The sequence below is a fragment of the Parasteatoda tepidariorum genome, chromosome 10 (genome assembly GCF_043381705.1).
Source record: "Parasteatoda tepidariorum isolate YZ-2023 chromosome 10, CAS_Ptep_4.0, whole genome shotgun sequence".
Classification (NCBI taxonomy): Eukaryota; Metazoa; Arthropoda; class Arachnida; order Araneae; family Theridiidae; genus Parasteatoda; species Parasteatoda tepidariorum.
This window is the reverse complement of record NC_092213.1, coordinates 12,104,929-12,120,605: the sequence shown is the minus strand read 5'-3', so window position 1 is coordinate 12,120,605 and position 15,677 is coordinate 12,104,929. Positions and strand designations below refer to the sequence as shown.

At 26.0% G+C, this 15,677-nt stretch overlaps 1 protein-coding gene across 4 annotated transcripts in view; it reads left to right on the top strand.

Moving 5' to 3' along the window:
- Positions 1 to 15,385, top strand: part of LOC107453600 (transient receptor potential cation channel subfamily M member-like 2) — an 83,651-nt gene extending 68,266 nt beyond the window's left edge. For 3 of the 4 annotated variants that reach the window (XM_043044090.2, XM_043044091.2, XM_043044092.2), the window contains 11 exons: positions 904 to 1,012; positions 1,095 to 1,284; positions 1,789 to 1,931; positions 3,144 to 3,286; positions 4,952 to 5,156; positions 6,687 to 6,848; positions 7,516 to 7,602; positions 9,831 to 9,909; positions 10,185 to 10,286; positions 12,181 to 12,360; positions 13,058 to 13,937. In XM_043044090.2, coding sequence (XP_042900024.1) covers positions 904 to 1,012; positions 1,095 to 1,284; positions 1,789 to 1,931; positions 3,144 to 3,286; positions 4,952 to 5,156; positions 6,687 to 6,848; positions 7,516 to 7,602; positions 9,831 to 9,909; positions 10,185 to 10,286; positions 12,181 to 12,360; positions 13,058 to 13,168 — 1,511 coding nt within the window. In that variant the 3' untranslated portion in view covers positions 13,169 to 13,937. Of the gene's footprint in view, positions 1 to 903; positions 1,013 to 1,094; positions 1,285 to 1,788; positions 1,932 to 3,143; positions 3,287 to 4,951; positions 5,157 to 6,686; positions 6,849 to 7,515; positions 7,603 to 9,830; positions 9,910 to 10,184; positions 10,287 to 12,180; positions 12,361 to 13,057; positions 14,286 to 14,550 lie in introns of those variants that run through there. The other variant, XM_043044088.2, reaches the window with a different exon arrangement.
- Positions 15,386 to 15,677: the final 292 nt, after the last annotated feature.

Sequence of the window (15,677 nt, the reverse complement as noted above, 5' to 3'; positions counted from 1 at the left end):
TTTCCACTGTAGTGTAACTTTTAATAGTAATAAAAGATTAAAAATGTTTGGTAAACATTTTTCCATTCCTCTGTTTCAAAGTTGAAAATAGATGATAGATTTTATGCTTTGCAATATTTATTGAAAGAAAAGCAATTTATTTTGGTTAAGTGTATTTATTTTTCTTTTGGTTAAGTGTATTACATATATTTTATGGTAAATTTATTTATAAAATTTTTTTATTAAAATTCTTTTCCAACTGCAAATGAATATTAAATACTTGTCCTCCTCTTGTATATTATTACATATAACACTAATCAATTATAACTTTTAATACTTTGAATCCAAAATATTCTACAATTAACTGATTAGATGTTTTACATTTATAAATGGAAATATTTGGCAGTTCTGAGTAAAGAAGAATTCAAACTTTTTGCCGTTGTAAATTATTTAAATGTTGATAAGATTTTTTAAAAATTATAAGATTTTTCACACTTATAAAATTTAATGCATGATTTATTATTTTCGTGTTTAGTAAATGTTGAAGCAAGTTGAATAAGAGAAAATTTACAAACACAAAAAGTTTTCCAAACATTTTTTTAAACTGTTATAAATTTATTTAATTAATATAAAACATTACTTGATTGACAATATTTTGATTACGAACATTAACATTTACAAAATTTAATATATAATTTAATTTTTATTATTTTAAATAATTAGTTTCGAAAAATAAAATTTTAAGCAGTAAAATTACAGTCAGAAAAAGTTATAAGAAATACTTTCTAATGATAAAAATTTATGAAAACTGTTTGATAATATTAATTCTGTTATAACTATTAATATTATCAAAACATTATTATAAAGCATGTTTCTATTTTTGATATTCATTTATTTAACTAAAGAGAACATTTTCTTTTTTAGTCTCCGATTATACTTGTCCTAACACTGGACTATGGCCTTATCTCTTCTCCATTCAATACTTTGTGTTTCTCAAACTTATCCTGCTAACCTTGCTTTATGCTTTATTCAGGTAATACATTATGAGAATAACTTTATGCGCTTTGTTGCAAACAGTAATTATCATCTCCATAACTTTTGTTATATTTGTCTAGTGCTACTGCCTCTAAATTACAATCTGAAACTGATGCCATATGGAAATTCCAGCGTTACCAGCTAGTTGTTGATTTTGCCAATCGCCTTCGTCTGCCGCCACCACTTAGCATTTTCAGCTACGTAATTACTGTTTTCACGTGGTTATACAAGTGTTTTTTATGCAGATTCTGCAGAAGTCGAGATGAAATTGTGAGTTAAAACCATGAAACAATTATATACTGTGGTTTATTATTAAAAATAATACATTTTTTAAAAAAAAAACTTTATTGTAATTAAAGTAAATATTTAGTATAAAGGAATTATTATCCATGTGTTAGTTTGTTTAGTTCCCTTCACCAAGTGACTATGACCAAGTACAGTGACTTCACCAAGTCAACTATGTCATTTTAATTGAAAGAATTATTACTAATTTTAAACAAAAATAATACATTAGTTTTGGGATAACCAATTTCTATCAAAACAAAAGATCTTATCCAATGGATTAGCTGCCATATCTTCCGAAAGGATCGAGAGATTCTTTAATTTTAGGAAAATCTCCAGGACTCCCGAAAAATATTCGTATTTTTAGAAACTTCAAAATATCAAGCATTTTTAAATTTTGGATACTGTGGTTAATTATTAGAAATATATTGTGATATCTGCAAAATATACTGCGATGTATTTCTTCTAATAAATTGTTGTAATTAATTTTAGGATAAAAATGCATTTTTTGATTCATCAAAAGGCCGTTTATCAGAAAGAGATTATAATTATTGGCGTCAGTTGGCTCAGGAATATTCAAAGCAAAAAAGTGAAGAAGAAATTGAAAAGCAAATAACAAAGAAGCAAATGGATATGTATGTAAAATATGTTCAGTATTTTACTACCATTCTCTCAGTATTTATTACAGGCTTCATAGTTGTCCTGATTTTTAGTCCCTGATATGCCTAGTTTTTGTGTGTGTCCCTAATTTTTGTAAATACTAATGTGGACTTCTAAGAAATCTATTTAGGGGAGTTAAAATTTTTGTTCTTACATTTTTCATTTTAAATTAATTATGCTTTTACAAATGGCAGAATTTGATGGTTCAAACTTAACGACCATCCACTAATTATATACATGATTCAGACATTTACAGCAGGATTCATTGATTCATCCTTCTTTGGAATTCAGTCATTTTATAAAAATAAATAAATAAAACTTAATCAAGAATTTTTATGGGGATAAATTTAAGGGGCCATATGCTTTTTTTTGTGTTTTTTTTTCCATCAACTGCGGTAACAGGTCTTGTAAGGTGAAATTATTTAGTTTCACAATTATTGATTCATCTCTTTCATCTGATTTTTAAGGGTGATCTTTTCCTATCAGCAGTACAGCAATCTTTCAGAGATTGAATTTGAATTAAAAGATTATCCACTGAATCACTTTTGTAATAAGTTTTCTATTTATAGATCTTAAATTATTACAAATCACTGTATTTGGTTAGTAAAATTATGCTGAAAACTATTAAAATGTTCTGTTCTAAACAAAGTAGTAATTCTAAAATTAAAAGTAATTTATTTTGTGCCCTCCCCCCCACAAAACAAATTACTTTTAATTTTAGAATTGCTACTTTGCTTAAAACAGAGCATTTTAATAGTTTTCAGCATAATTTTACTAACCAAATACAGTGATTTGGAATTTAAGTTTTACAGTTTAAAAATTAAGTTTTGAATTATGCACAAAAAAAAAACAATTCACATTGTTCTATTCAGCGTTTTCACAATTAATTCAACCCCAATCTATTTTGGCATATTGTCAGTCCATAGCGTATGAAAACACCATTCATTTTACATGATTCGAAATTTCATAATTTTTGACAATTGTCAAAAACAATGCCAAAATTTCTTTTTTTGACATGACGGTTAAAACAAGATAAAACCGTCAATTGTAAAAAACTTTCCAATCCTGCCTAATTCTGGTATTTTGTTAAAGTGCTTGAAAATATTTTTTGAGTGCTTGAAAGGTGCTTATTTTTTGTTGAATAATTTGGCTACATCTTTAAGTTTTATTAAGTGAAATGTTTTCAGAATGATGACTATAACTGAGGATGTTGACTATCAGAAAAAAATAATGCACCAACTGAAAAGTCGCTTGAAAGAGTTGGACAGGATGATGACACATTCTCATGTATATTTAGAGAATATAAAACATCTTACTGAGAAAATTCAGGGTAACTTTTTTATTTATTTGTAATCATTTTGCTTTCAATGATATTTTTATGTCAGCTTTAACTATTTGCTGCACATCGAAGGAAATGTTATTGTTTCATCTGGAATTCGTTTAGATAATTACGAACTACCAATAACTTGTATAAAGTAAATTTAATTAATTAAAATTATTAATTTAATTAATTAAAATTATTAATATAATTAATTAAAATTANAGCTTTTTATCCTGCATACCTAGTTTAGATAATTACGAACTACCAATAACTTGTATAAAGTTAAATTAAATTAATTAAAATTATTAATTTAATTAATTAAAATTATTAATTTAATTAATTAAAATTATTAATATAATTAATTAAATTAAATTAATTTAAACATAAAGATTTCACCTCAGTAAATCACCTCACCTAAATTAAAAATAACTTGTTTGTGATGTTTGACTTTGAATGGTGAATGTAAAGTTATGTAGAGTGGCAGTTTTGGAATAAGTAGTTATGGTAAACAAGGGTTATAATTCAAACAAAGCATTTTTCCCGGTCTTAAAACAATTGATTTTAGTTGTTGATTTTAGTAAATGATGTATAATAGTTGTATTATTTTTTTATTTTGAAATGGCGCTTTTAGATATCAAAGTATTGCTGCTCTAAAATTGAATTTAAAAAGTTGAATGACTATTATTAATAAGTATTTTATTGTTTTCTGTATTTTATTTAAAATATGTTTTGAGTATATGTCTTGTGATTATTATCTTTATATTTGGATTATGATTCAAACTATCAAAAATTAATTATTGTGTGTCTTATCACTTTAGCAAAATCAAACTTACTGCCCTAGTAGAAAAAGTTTTCTTTTTTCATAGAAAACCTGTCTTAAAATATCATATGGTATTTAATTAACTCCAGACAGTATCATTTAAGCACATTCTTTTAAGACTTTTAAGGTAAAATATAATTAATACAACTACTTTAGATTTTCTTAGTGTTAATAAAAAAAAAATAAACATGAAATATTAATGAGATAATATTTTTATTCTGTTATTGCTTTTTTAAAATTCTTAAACAAATTGTGTCTTTTATCTTTTCGAAAAAAATTGACGAAAAAGTTAATAGCATCAATGAAAATATTGGACTAAAAAATTTTTATGTTGTTATACTTTAACTGTCTAACTACAAGAGTTGGAAAGAATCCTTATTACTTTTTAGATTAAATCAGCTTTTTTTTATTATGGTATTTATCAGTTAAATCTCTGACTAAATATTGAAGAAGTTTTAATCAATCTTCAATCCTTTATATTCTATTTTTAAATATAGTACTTGTTAACATTATTTGTCGTAATACAATAGCTATCGAACAAGCCCACTTTTTCAGTTAAACATTTTCAAGATTAAAGTAGTTAGTTTTTCATTAAAACAACAAAAACATTACACCTGTTAGTTGAACATTATTTAAATACTGTGACCAATAGTGTTTATTTGGATTAAAAAATTATTAAAATTCCCTTTTTACCATTAAAGTTAATTTCTTTCAGCATGTGAAAGGTTATAAATCAAATGATCGAAATCAGTGATTTAGATCAGAATTTTAATAACTTTTTTTTTTCAAGTGAAACAAAAATGTGATAAATAAATACTGTTAATTCAAATACTTTCTTTTAAACTTATATGCAGAGCGTGGACTACAAAGTCAAGTATCACTTCACATCTTATCCCGACACACTCCCTATCCTGGTACAAGTGTGCAACGTTATCCTGTTCCTGACAAGTATGTACCATGGGAAGTCATGTGGACTGAGTATGATCCGGTTGCCTATACAAAACCAAGATCTGATTTTGATGTTCTTCTTCAATCATTTGTTGATGAGGATGTCCTTTTGTAAGTAATATATATATGCTATGACTCCTTAATCTCAATACAGTGAAACCTCCGTTAAGCGAACATTCATGGAACCAAAAACTTTGTCCGTTTACGGGAAGGGTACCCTAATAACGAAATTTAACACTGTAAATTGTTTTTATAAAGGAATTATTATCCTTGTGTTAGTTTGTTTAGTTCCCTTTTACAGTGACTTCACCAAGTCAACTGTGTCATTTTAATTGAAAGAATTATTACTAATTTTAAACAAAAATAATACATTAGTTTTGGGATAACCAATTTCTATCAAAACAAAAGATCTTATCCAATGGATTAGCTGCCATATCTTCCGAAAGGATCGAGAGATTCTTTAATTTTAGGAAAATCTCCAGGACTCCCGAAAAATATTCGTATTTTTAGAAACTTCAAAATATCAAGCATTTTTAAATTTTGGATACTGTGGTTAATTATTAGAAATATATTGTGATATCTGCAAAATATACTGCGATGTATTTCTTCTAATAAATTGTTGTAATTAATTTTAGGATAAAAATGCATTTTTTGATTCATCAAAAGGCCGTTTATCAGAAAGAGATTATAATTATTGGCGTCAGTTGGCTCAGGAATATTCAAAGCAAAAAAGTGAAGAAGNCATTTCAACTTGAGGGGTCTCATAACCTGTGTGGTCCAGATGAAAAGATCAAAAGATGCCGATGTCAGAATTATTTCAGGAGTGCAGTACCATTTTCTCTCCTTCCTTTACAAAGATAAAGCAAGGTGACAGGAGAAAGATTGATTTTTCGGTGGTGAAATAGCTTAACAATATTTTTAGTTATGGATAAGGCAAAAAGTTTTATTTACATGCTTTAAAAATGGTGAAAAGTTGAATTTTTTTAGCTTGCAATTTATTTAGAAAAAGTAGTGTCCGGTTTGTAGAGATAAAAAACAAGGTTTCAGGTTCAAAATGACTGTCCGCGTCCAGTTACGGGAGTGTCCACTTTGAGGAGAATGTACGTAATGGTTTATTCATAGAAGATTCCCGGGGAATTAAAAATATGTCCGTAATGAGAGGCGTCCGTTTTGCAGGAGTGTCCATAACAGGAGGTTTCACTGTACACCTATTGTATTTTCATTACTTTTCCAAAGAAATTGACAAAGTTCTCACATAAATACAGTAGCTTTACATCTTTATAAGTAGTGCATCTTTATAATGCTTGAGTTCTTGTAAGTCCTTGTTGTTTCATCCTAGTACTAATTATAATTAGTAATAGGATGTGAAGTGCTAATTATGTGAACAAGTTTCTTACTGAATAATGAATTAAGAAGAAAATGTAAACAAGCAAAATTTATTAAAAGATATGTCCAAGCTTTTTATCCTGCATACCTAAATATGTTAATAAAAAAAATTCTTTTCTATCTTAGTTATATATTTCAATGTATGACTCTCTGTGATTTAAAATGTACCCTTTTCTGCAATGACTTACTAAGCATCATTTATTAATGTCCTCAGAATAATAAGATTGATAACCAGATTAAATCTTTTTCTTGCAGACTTCGAGCCACTCAGGATATAGACGATGAACGACTTCCTGTGTTTCAGTGGAACTGTTTGTCATCAAATCCTGCTGGAATAAGTATTGATCGAACATCTTGGATCTTGGGAGAGAGTGGAACAAACATCGTTTACAAGTTAGATAGTGAGTGTGTACCAAGGTAAGATATTTGCTTCAATTAATAAAATGCATGGTAGGTTAAAAGTATAAAGCTAATCACTAGTAAAAATAAACTAAGGATGTTTCTGACTTAGCATTTCCAATTTATTTTCTTGCCATGGCCTAGAATTTATTCCAATTTTCTCGAATTACATTTATTTATTAATTTGCAAGGCAACTATGGCTTATGTGTAAATTATGACTTTTCTGTCTTTCTCATTATTAAAAATGATATCAAGCTGAAAACAAAATAATCTTATAAAGAGAGCATTTGATATTTAAACAAATAAATAGCAGAAATTGAAGATAACAAGAAAAAAATCTGCATTTAATTTATTTTATTTTTGATTCTTTTAATATTTCTAGTTCAATTACGAACTTTGAATCTTACTCAAAGTAAAAGTGGGTGAAAACTTAAATCCTAAAATCCATAATAAAAATTCTTAGGGTAAAAGCTAATTAAAATATTTCATTAAGTTTACTAAATTAATTCATAAATTTATTATCCTTAAAAAATAGCTATGATTAAAAAATAAATTCTTCAATCAAATATTTGAAAAAAATATTAAATTATTTTTAATTCTGAAATTAATTTGTTGTAAGTAATATCTATTTTTTGAATGAACTACTCCTGAATATGTTTTTGTTATATGTTTCATTTATTTTAGAAATATTTATGGAAGGACTGGCTTAAGAGGCAGAGGAGCGCTGTGTCGTTGGGGACCCAATCATTTTGTTTTAGCTATCATTACTAGGTATGTAGTTTTATAATTTGTTTGCTTTTCCTATTGAATTTTGTAAAATTGTTAAACATTGAATGTTTCTGCTAAATGCAAGTTTATGAAATTTGTCTTCATCATTTATGTTGAAGTTTTAAACTTTGCATAATCATTTTTGTGCATTAAAAAAATTTAACTTTTAATATCTTGTAGAAATTTTTTGAACTGAAACAAAATAAGTAAAATAAAATTAGATTAACATTGTTACTTCCATCATGATTATTATCATGTAATCATTTATTTCAATAAAAATAAAAACTTCGATTATTTATTTATTTTTAAATATTAGTTACTTATAATTGCCAATTTGTAAAGGGTTTTATTTTATATTTTATGTCTAATATCTATTCTTTTAGATTTAAAATGTAATACTTATTAGAATTATCTAAAAGTTGATTGCTTTAAGGATATCTTGTAAAAGCATTTTAATGATTAAAAAATAAAAAATGATATTTATCTTCTGTTTAGTATGAGTTTCTGTTGGTTTCAAACTTTGTATTTTGAAAGTATCAATGTTATAAAAACTATTTTAAATGTTAAAAAAAAATTTCCCACTCAATAGTTGAAAACAAAGTAATTTAAAATTTCATTGCTTGGCTAACAAAATATGATGATCATGTTTGTCATTGTTAGAAGTATATTTTCAATAAAATTGTTTTTTGTTTAATATATTATACCTTAAGAGTAGAAAATATTCAATAAGTGTAAGTACTGCTGATTTTAATTCATATATCTGAAAGTATTTTTTCATATGAATGTTTTCATTTCTCTAAACTATAATTGGAGTCAGTTGATTCGCATTTGTTTCCTTTGGTATTGCATAGATATTTAATTCATTTGAAATAGTTAGAAAAGTTTTTTTTTGTGTGTGCAGTTGTCTTATTTGCTAATTGTTTATGCATATTGTGATTGCTTACTATAGTATTTTTAATAATGCAGAACCAAGTTTAATTTTTTTATTATGTAGTCTGATATCAGTGACAAATTTTGTGTTCTGGTAATGTATTGTAGATAAACTATATTGAGCTGCCAGTTTTCTGTACGTTATTTAAAATCATATAAAACTAAACATTTCGTATTATCTATTCAACGTATTATTATTATATCATTATGCATTAAGTTCTTAATAATTATACGAAAAATACAACAACTTGAGGATACCTATATAAAAAACCTAGTGTAGCTTTTTGAAGAAAAAAAAAACTACATTAACTTTGAATAAATATATCAAAGCATCTAATTATGAACATGTGAGTGAAATATATATTAATTTACTTTTGAAATCAGATTGATGTCAGTTAATTTAGAGACTAAAAATAGAGTTAATGCAATATGTAAAAAGATTCTAATACAACATGTAAACTTTCATTTAAATATACCAACTAACAACCCCTAAAATTTTTAGACAAATTTCCAAGGTACCACATATAACAAAAAATACTACTATAGTTAGAGTTGCTAATGTTAGTATTATAAAATATGAGTATTTAAATTTATATGAAAATAAACTAATGCTAATAAAAAAATATAGTATATGTAATATATTATTTTTTTCCTTCTGAAGAAATCTGTAATTGACGATTGTTTTGACACACGTTTAACAGAAAATTACCCTATTTCATAACTTGCCACATTCTAAATGTTGTGTGAGTGAAATGTGTCAAAAAGGAGTAAAAACACCTTTGCTACTACATAAATGCTAACACGATGTATTTTATTTTAAAACCCTTTGTTCTATCTAGTCTTATTTTTGTTTGACTTTTTCTTGTTAATAAAACTTAAAGCATCTTTGTTAATAATACTTAAAACTTATATTTATACTTTAAATGAAATATAATGTACTTGATTTTTTTTAGACTAATTAATTGTATGTTTATTTTTTTTCTCACCAAAATAAAAAAAACTTTGATATATAAAATTTAATTTGAGCATGTCTTTTTTTATAGACTGTTTAGCTGGGCATGCAAAAAATGTTAGATTTTTTTTTCAACTCTTATACAAATTATAAGTAAAAGATACTTGTTATTATATGAAATATATATTTGTTATATTTTATTTGCACAAGATAAATTCAACTATTATTTATTTCATTTAAGTATTTATCTCAATTCTTTATTTTATTTCCTTTATGGATCTCAACTAAACTTCCCTATATTGATTTCTTTATATTGTGTAGAATATATTAAGTTAAAATTTTTGTTTAGGTGGCAAAAAAGTGGAGGAAGAGGATTAGAATTTGTTGTCATGAGGGGAGAGAAAAGAGGACAGATTTCACTTCCTGGAGTAAGTAGAATTATTTTAACTGAATTACTGACTTAAAATTTCTTAGCTTTATGGTATAACTTTGATTCAGCTACTTTCAATTTTATATGTTCCTTATTTTCTTGTAATAAAAAAATAAGAGGTTTACTTAAACACTAATATACGGTATTAGTATAATTGGTTACAACATGCCAATTAATATAAAGTTGCTTTGACAGTGACAGCTGCTTTTGATTTGTGATATTTATAAAATTTGATTTTTGATTAAATATTTATCAATATTTCCTCTGTTTTAGGGATTTGTACCAGGTGAACAACGATACGTTATACTGCAATCTCTTTTCAAACAAAAAGAAACCAACGCCCCGATATGGAAATCCCATGAAGATATGCTGGAGGTATTTTTCATTTCTATTATTATAAACATTTCATTTTCCTTTTTCACTATATTTTTGTATGTTTTGTTTGAAAGGATATACACAAAAAATATTTCAAGAACCTGGGATGGTATTTGGAGCCCTGATACAACTAAAATGATAAATGACAAATTATAATAAATAAAAAAATACATGAAACAAGTCTTCATAATTTTTTTAGAAGAGAAATTATTTATTATTATTATTTGGCGGGGGGAGGGATTAGAAAATTGGAAATTTGATTAATAATAGATAAAAACTAATATTTTAAACAGTTCTTATCTGCAAATAAAAAATAGTTTTCTTTACTCTTATGGCACTCCTATATTTTTATTACATATTTTTTCAAAATCATGTTTAATTTGATAGTCTTTTTTCAGCAGCAGGAATAAGATTCTTTCAACTCTTGGTAGTGTTTTGAACTTCATTTTATGCTTTTTTCAAATTTATTACTAAAGTAAAGCAGATCTAAAGTAAAGTTTATTACTTTTTTTTTGTAATCATATCATATCATAGAATTTCTATCATATCATATCATAGTAAAGCAGTTCTAAAGTAAAGTTTATTCCTCTTTTTTTTGTAATCATATCATATCATAGAATTTCTAAATGCTGAATTGAGCGATCACTCACTAAATTACTTATGTACAAAGGAGCATATTCACCAAGTTTTTGTTTTGAGATTATTAAAACTTTATTACAAATTTTAATTGAATATTTTCGTTTTATAAAATTTTCTGCTCTTAAATCTCAAAATATTTTGTTAAGTCCTCCATTAATAAAATTATATTGTTAAAACTTTTTAGTAAAAGTAATTCTGAAAATAAAAATAATGTATATTATTCTTTTGCAGTAAAATTTGTCTTTATTGTACTTTAAGTAGAACAAATTATACATTTATAATTTTGATTTTTGCAATTTTTTTAGTTGAGATATTTATACTGTTCAAAAAAATATCTTTATTTTTTTGAAAAATGTTGCCCTCATTTTTTCTTGAGCCCTCTATAAGACTTGACAGTGGGACTATGTTTTCCTCAATATAAAGTAGATAAAACATTCTTATTTGGAATTATTTAGTTAATTGACATTCTAAGCTATAGCTTCATTTCAAATTTGCTTTGATAACCATTTTTATTACATTGCATTTAGATGAAAAAAGTAGATAAAAAATAAAATATACTAACATGGGAAATAATTTTGTTTCATTTCAAATTTGTTTAGATAACTATTTTTATTATACTGCATTTAAATGAAAAAAAAAATAGATAAAAGTAGAATATGTGTGAATTGGGAAAAACATTAATACAAGGAAATAATTTTGCTTCACTTCAAATTTGTTTTGATAACCATTTTTATTGCACTGCATTTAGATGAAAAAAATAAATAAAAGTAAAATATTTGTGAAAAAGGAAATAATGAATATATTTTAACTAGTTACATTAAAAATTATCTTCCACAGGTTAGGGAAAACAGGAAAAACCTGGAATTGTCAGGGAACAATAATCATTTATTGAGATTTTAGTTAAAAAAAATAACATCTATTACAATTATTCGTCCCAAAAATTCCACATTTCAATAAAACCTTTTATGATATGGATCCCCATTTGATGGTATTTTGTTGCTCACAAAATTTTATCTTTGACATTAAAATTTTAAAAAGTAGTGTTTTTTTCCAATAAAAAATTGCATTATATAAATAAAATATGATCTGGAATGTGTTGAAATTTTCCTAAAATGTCTGGAATCAAGGAATTTTGTTTCTGCAATTAAGGTGATACCCTGTAAAATATTTAACAAAACTTAGTTTGCCTTAATTAATTTTAAATAATTAATATTTTTAATATGTTTAAGAAGAAAAAGTGAAATTTTTATTGCAGTTCTTCAGGAATTGCTGTGAGACACTTCAAGAAGATGAGGAAGTCCCCACTGAAGTCAAATGTGAAATGGTCAAAAGAGGTTACATGGATGATCCATGGAATACTGACCAGGCATGGCGTGAAGTGGAATTATGGCACATTCATTATGGAGGAAATGAAACCTTATCTCAATATTTCCAAGTAACTAAATCTATCTAAATTATTGCTTGAACGTTTATGTCCTAATATAGTTTTCTAACATTTTATAAACAAATTATTGGGTTCACAGAGTTGCAAACTATTACAATTCATTTGCAGTTATCATGACTTTATAAGCAGGATTAGTCTTATGATTGAGTAATTAAAATTACAATCTTTCCAAAATAATCTACTTGAAATAATTTTTTTTCTGACTGTCAAGAGCTATAATATTTATTGAGATTAAATGTTAAATACTACTTTTTTCTAGTTTAACATTTGTTGATGAGAAAATGTCTTGGAAAAAAAACTTTTATTACATAAATATATTTTAAATATAGACTATTATGTATTAATAAAAGATCTGATAGAAACTCTATAGTTGTAAAGCTACTCTTAAAAAGTTATTCTAGCAACAGACAAATAGTTTTGAAGCACTCTAAAAAATTATTGGATTTTAGAAGTTTGTCATACAATAATTGCTGATTCCAAACACAGTTTTGTGTACAATATGATTACTTTCTTGCACAGTTTATTGCTTTACAAGTTTTTTTCAATGACGGAACTGCACTCTGGGGTTTCATAGAAATTTTACTTTGAAAAAAAAACAAAAAAAAAACGATAATTTGAGGATTATTTGATGTTGTATTTATTGTTATTAAAGATTCTGATTTTATTTATTTTGCCATTCTTCTTACAGCAATCTCTATCTTGGAGACTCATAACTGAAGATGTTTTCATCAAGCTGCCCTCAGGTCAAGCTGTGCTTCTTCAAGATATTACCCAAAGACTGCAACCCATCATTTTTTAACAAATTGCAAAATCTAAAATTGTAATTGTGTGCTACTAGACTTTTAAGCTGACATTTTTTGGAGTCATAATTCACAAAAGCTATTGAGCCAAGCTCAAATAATTTTAGGGGTTTTAAAAAATTAATAAATGTAAAAATATTTATTGTAGATATTTTAGTTTATATATCTTTTACACTGATTGAAATATCCATCTTTTTTTCGAATGTCATCGACATTTTGCCATCTCCCAGGCATATTGGAAAGTCTTCAGTTTTTTTTTTTTTTTTTTTTAATCAGCTTATATGCCTTTAAACTAATAAAGAAATAATCAGGCTGAATTTGCTCAGGCTTATTGCAATAAGGCTATTTACTATATGCCTGCACTACTTTGGACTTAATTGCAAATTATCTAAAATAAATCCAGCTAATCTAGCATTAAATGATATTTTTTTTTATGATTTATGTAAAGATATGTAGGCTTCCAAGAAAAAGCCTAAAATTGATCAGACTGATAAAAAAAAATGCTGGAAACTTTTTCCTACTAACATGCCAAATTATAAAACTATGTAGGCTATATAAAAAGAGCTTGACCATCCAATAAGATTATGATATAGTATATATCATTATATCGCCAAATAGATAATCCGGTTTTTTGCAAATTGCCACCACTATTTCTTAGGCCTTGTATTTTGCATTGCAATTTGCAAAGAGCTAAATTTTCCAATTAGCATATGATAATATGACTCATATAACTGCTGTTCTGAAATTACTTTTTTTTTTCATATAAAATCTTTGCTAAAAATCTAATTTGAAAGTATTGACATCAAAGATTTAAAATTAGTATTGCTGTGAGAAAAAAAAACATTATGTAACTCTAAAGAATCAATCAAAATCTAGTTTACTTGTCAAGTGAGACATGAATGAAAGGTAAACCTTCTGTTAGAAATTGTTTTTCAGCTTCTACTACCTTATATACTACTTTTTGAAACACTCCTTTGCTGTGATCTGTCTCAATGTTGATTGGTCAGATGTCTCAATGTTGATTTTCCTCAGATTACTGATGAGTATTTTTTTTAAATATATTTTTATAAGGATTTCTAATATACAGTGAAAGGAGTACAGCATATTGCGAGAAGTGTGCACTATCATGTTAAGATTTCAAGTTGCTTTTAAAATGCTAAAATCATTTGTTCTTAACGAGCTGAAAATTACTAGCCTCTCGTTATTGAATCAGTTTCTTTTAGAGTGAAATGCATTTTTCTATTCTATAAGGAAGAAATTAAATGAAAAAGCGCAAAATATATGACATTTTTATTCTTTTACTGTATCGGTACAGATAAATGAAAAATGAGCATTTCATCTTAATGTTTAGAAAGTTACGTTTGGCTGACCAACATCTAAGTTATCTCTTTTCTGTCAAAATGAAAATTCTTCTATGTTAAAAAATCCTACTACATGCTTAAAAAATATGACTTTTGTTGATCACTTATTTACCATGCTGCCCTATTTCCCTTCTTCAGAGCTCTTTATTGAAATCAATATTCAGTGTCATCTATGAGATCAAGAACAAAAAAAAAAAATTTTTTTTTTTGATAATTTTTCATGTTTCTTTAATTGATCTTCGCCAGAATTGGTGCAGAGGTTTGCTCGATCACAGGGAGAGGTTTTGATGGTCTCTCTTAAAGGTTTTTTTCAGCATAATGTCTATGGAAAAAAATTCTGTGTTTCCCGAAAATGGTCGTAAATAGAGGTGGACTTTTCTGGAGATTTCACTGTATTATATTTTTTAAGATATGAAGCATATTATCTTACCAATTTCTTCATATGTAATCTGAATATTTTTCAATGTTTTAAATCCAAACCTTAAAAAATAATCTGCAAAAGATCATTGATAACTGCTTTTCACTGGTATCAAATTTAAACTCCTGTTTTAGATATAGATAATTGTTAACTGTCCTGAATCGTTGGCATAGAAGTTTACTTTTGTAAAGCTGCGATTTTTAATTAATTTTATATCTGAACATTTGCCTTTTCAGTATTATTTTTCTTCTTGATTTATTTCCATTGATTTGGTTTGTAAATATTTTCCGTTAGTGCCTGTCATTCAAAATCTTCATGTTCATTATTTTCTAGCATATGTATTTATATCATTGTATTTTATCATCACATAAATAAATTATACTATGTACTTTTATATTATTATAATAATAAATTGCCTTATTTTTTTTCTCTGCTAATTTTGTGTGACTTTGTTTTATTCACAAAACGCTCTAATCAACACTTTTAAAACCACTCAAATAACCTCATTTTAAAATTTATTTTGGTTTGTTAATTCTGCAAATCCAAAAGAGCAATTTCCAATCGAAAATATATTTTACAACATCTTTCTTGTATTATACAGTTTAAAAGCTGATTTTTTTCACATTCACTAAAATAATTTATGTTTTTTCCACTAAGGTGCCCCTGTTTCATTTGCACAATGCATAAAATTAGCTTCAAATTTAATGACTGAAGTTTTCAACTAGGAAC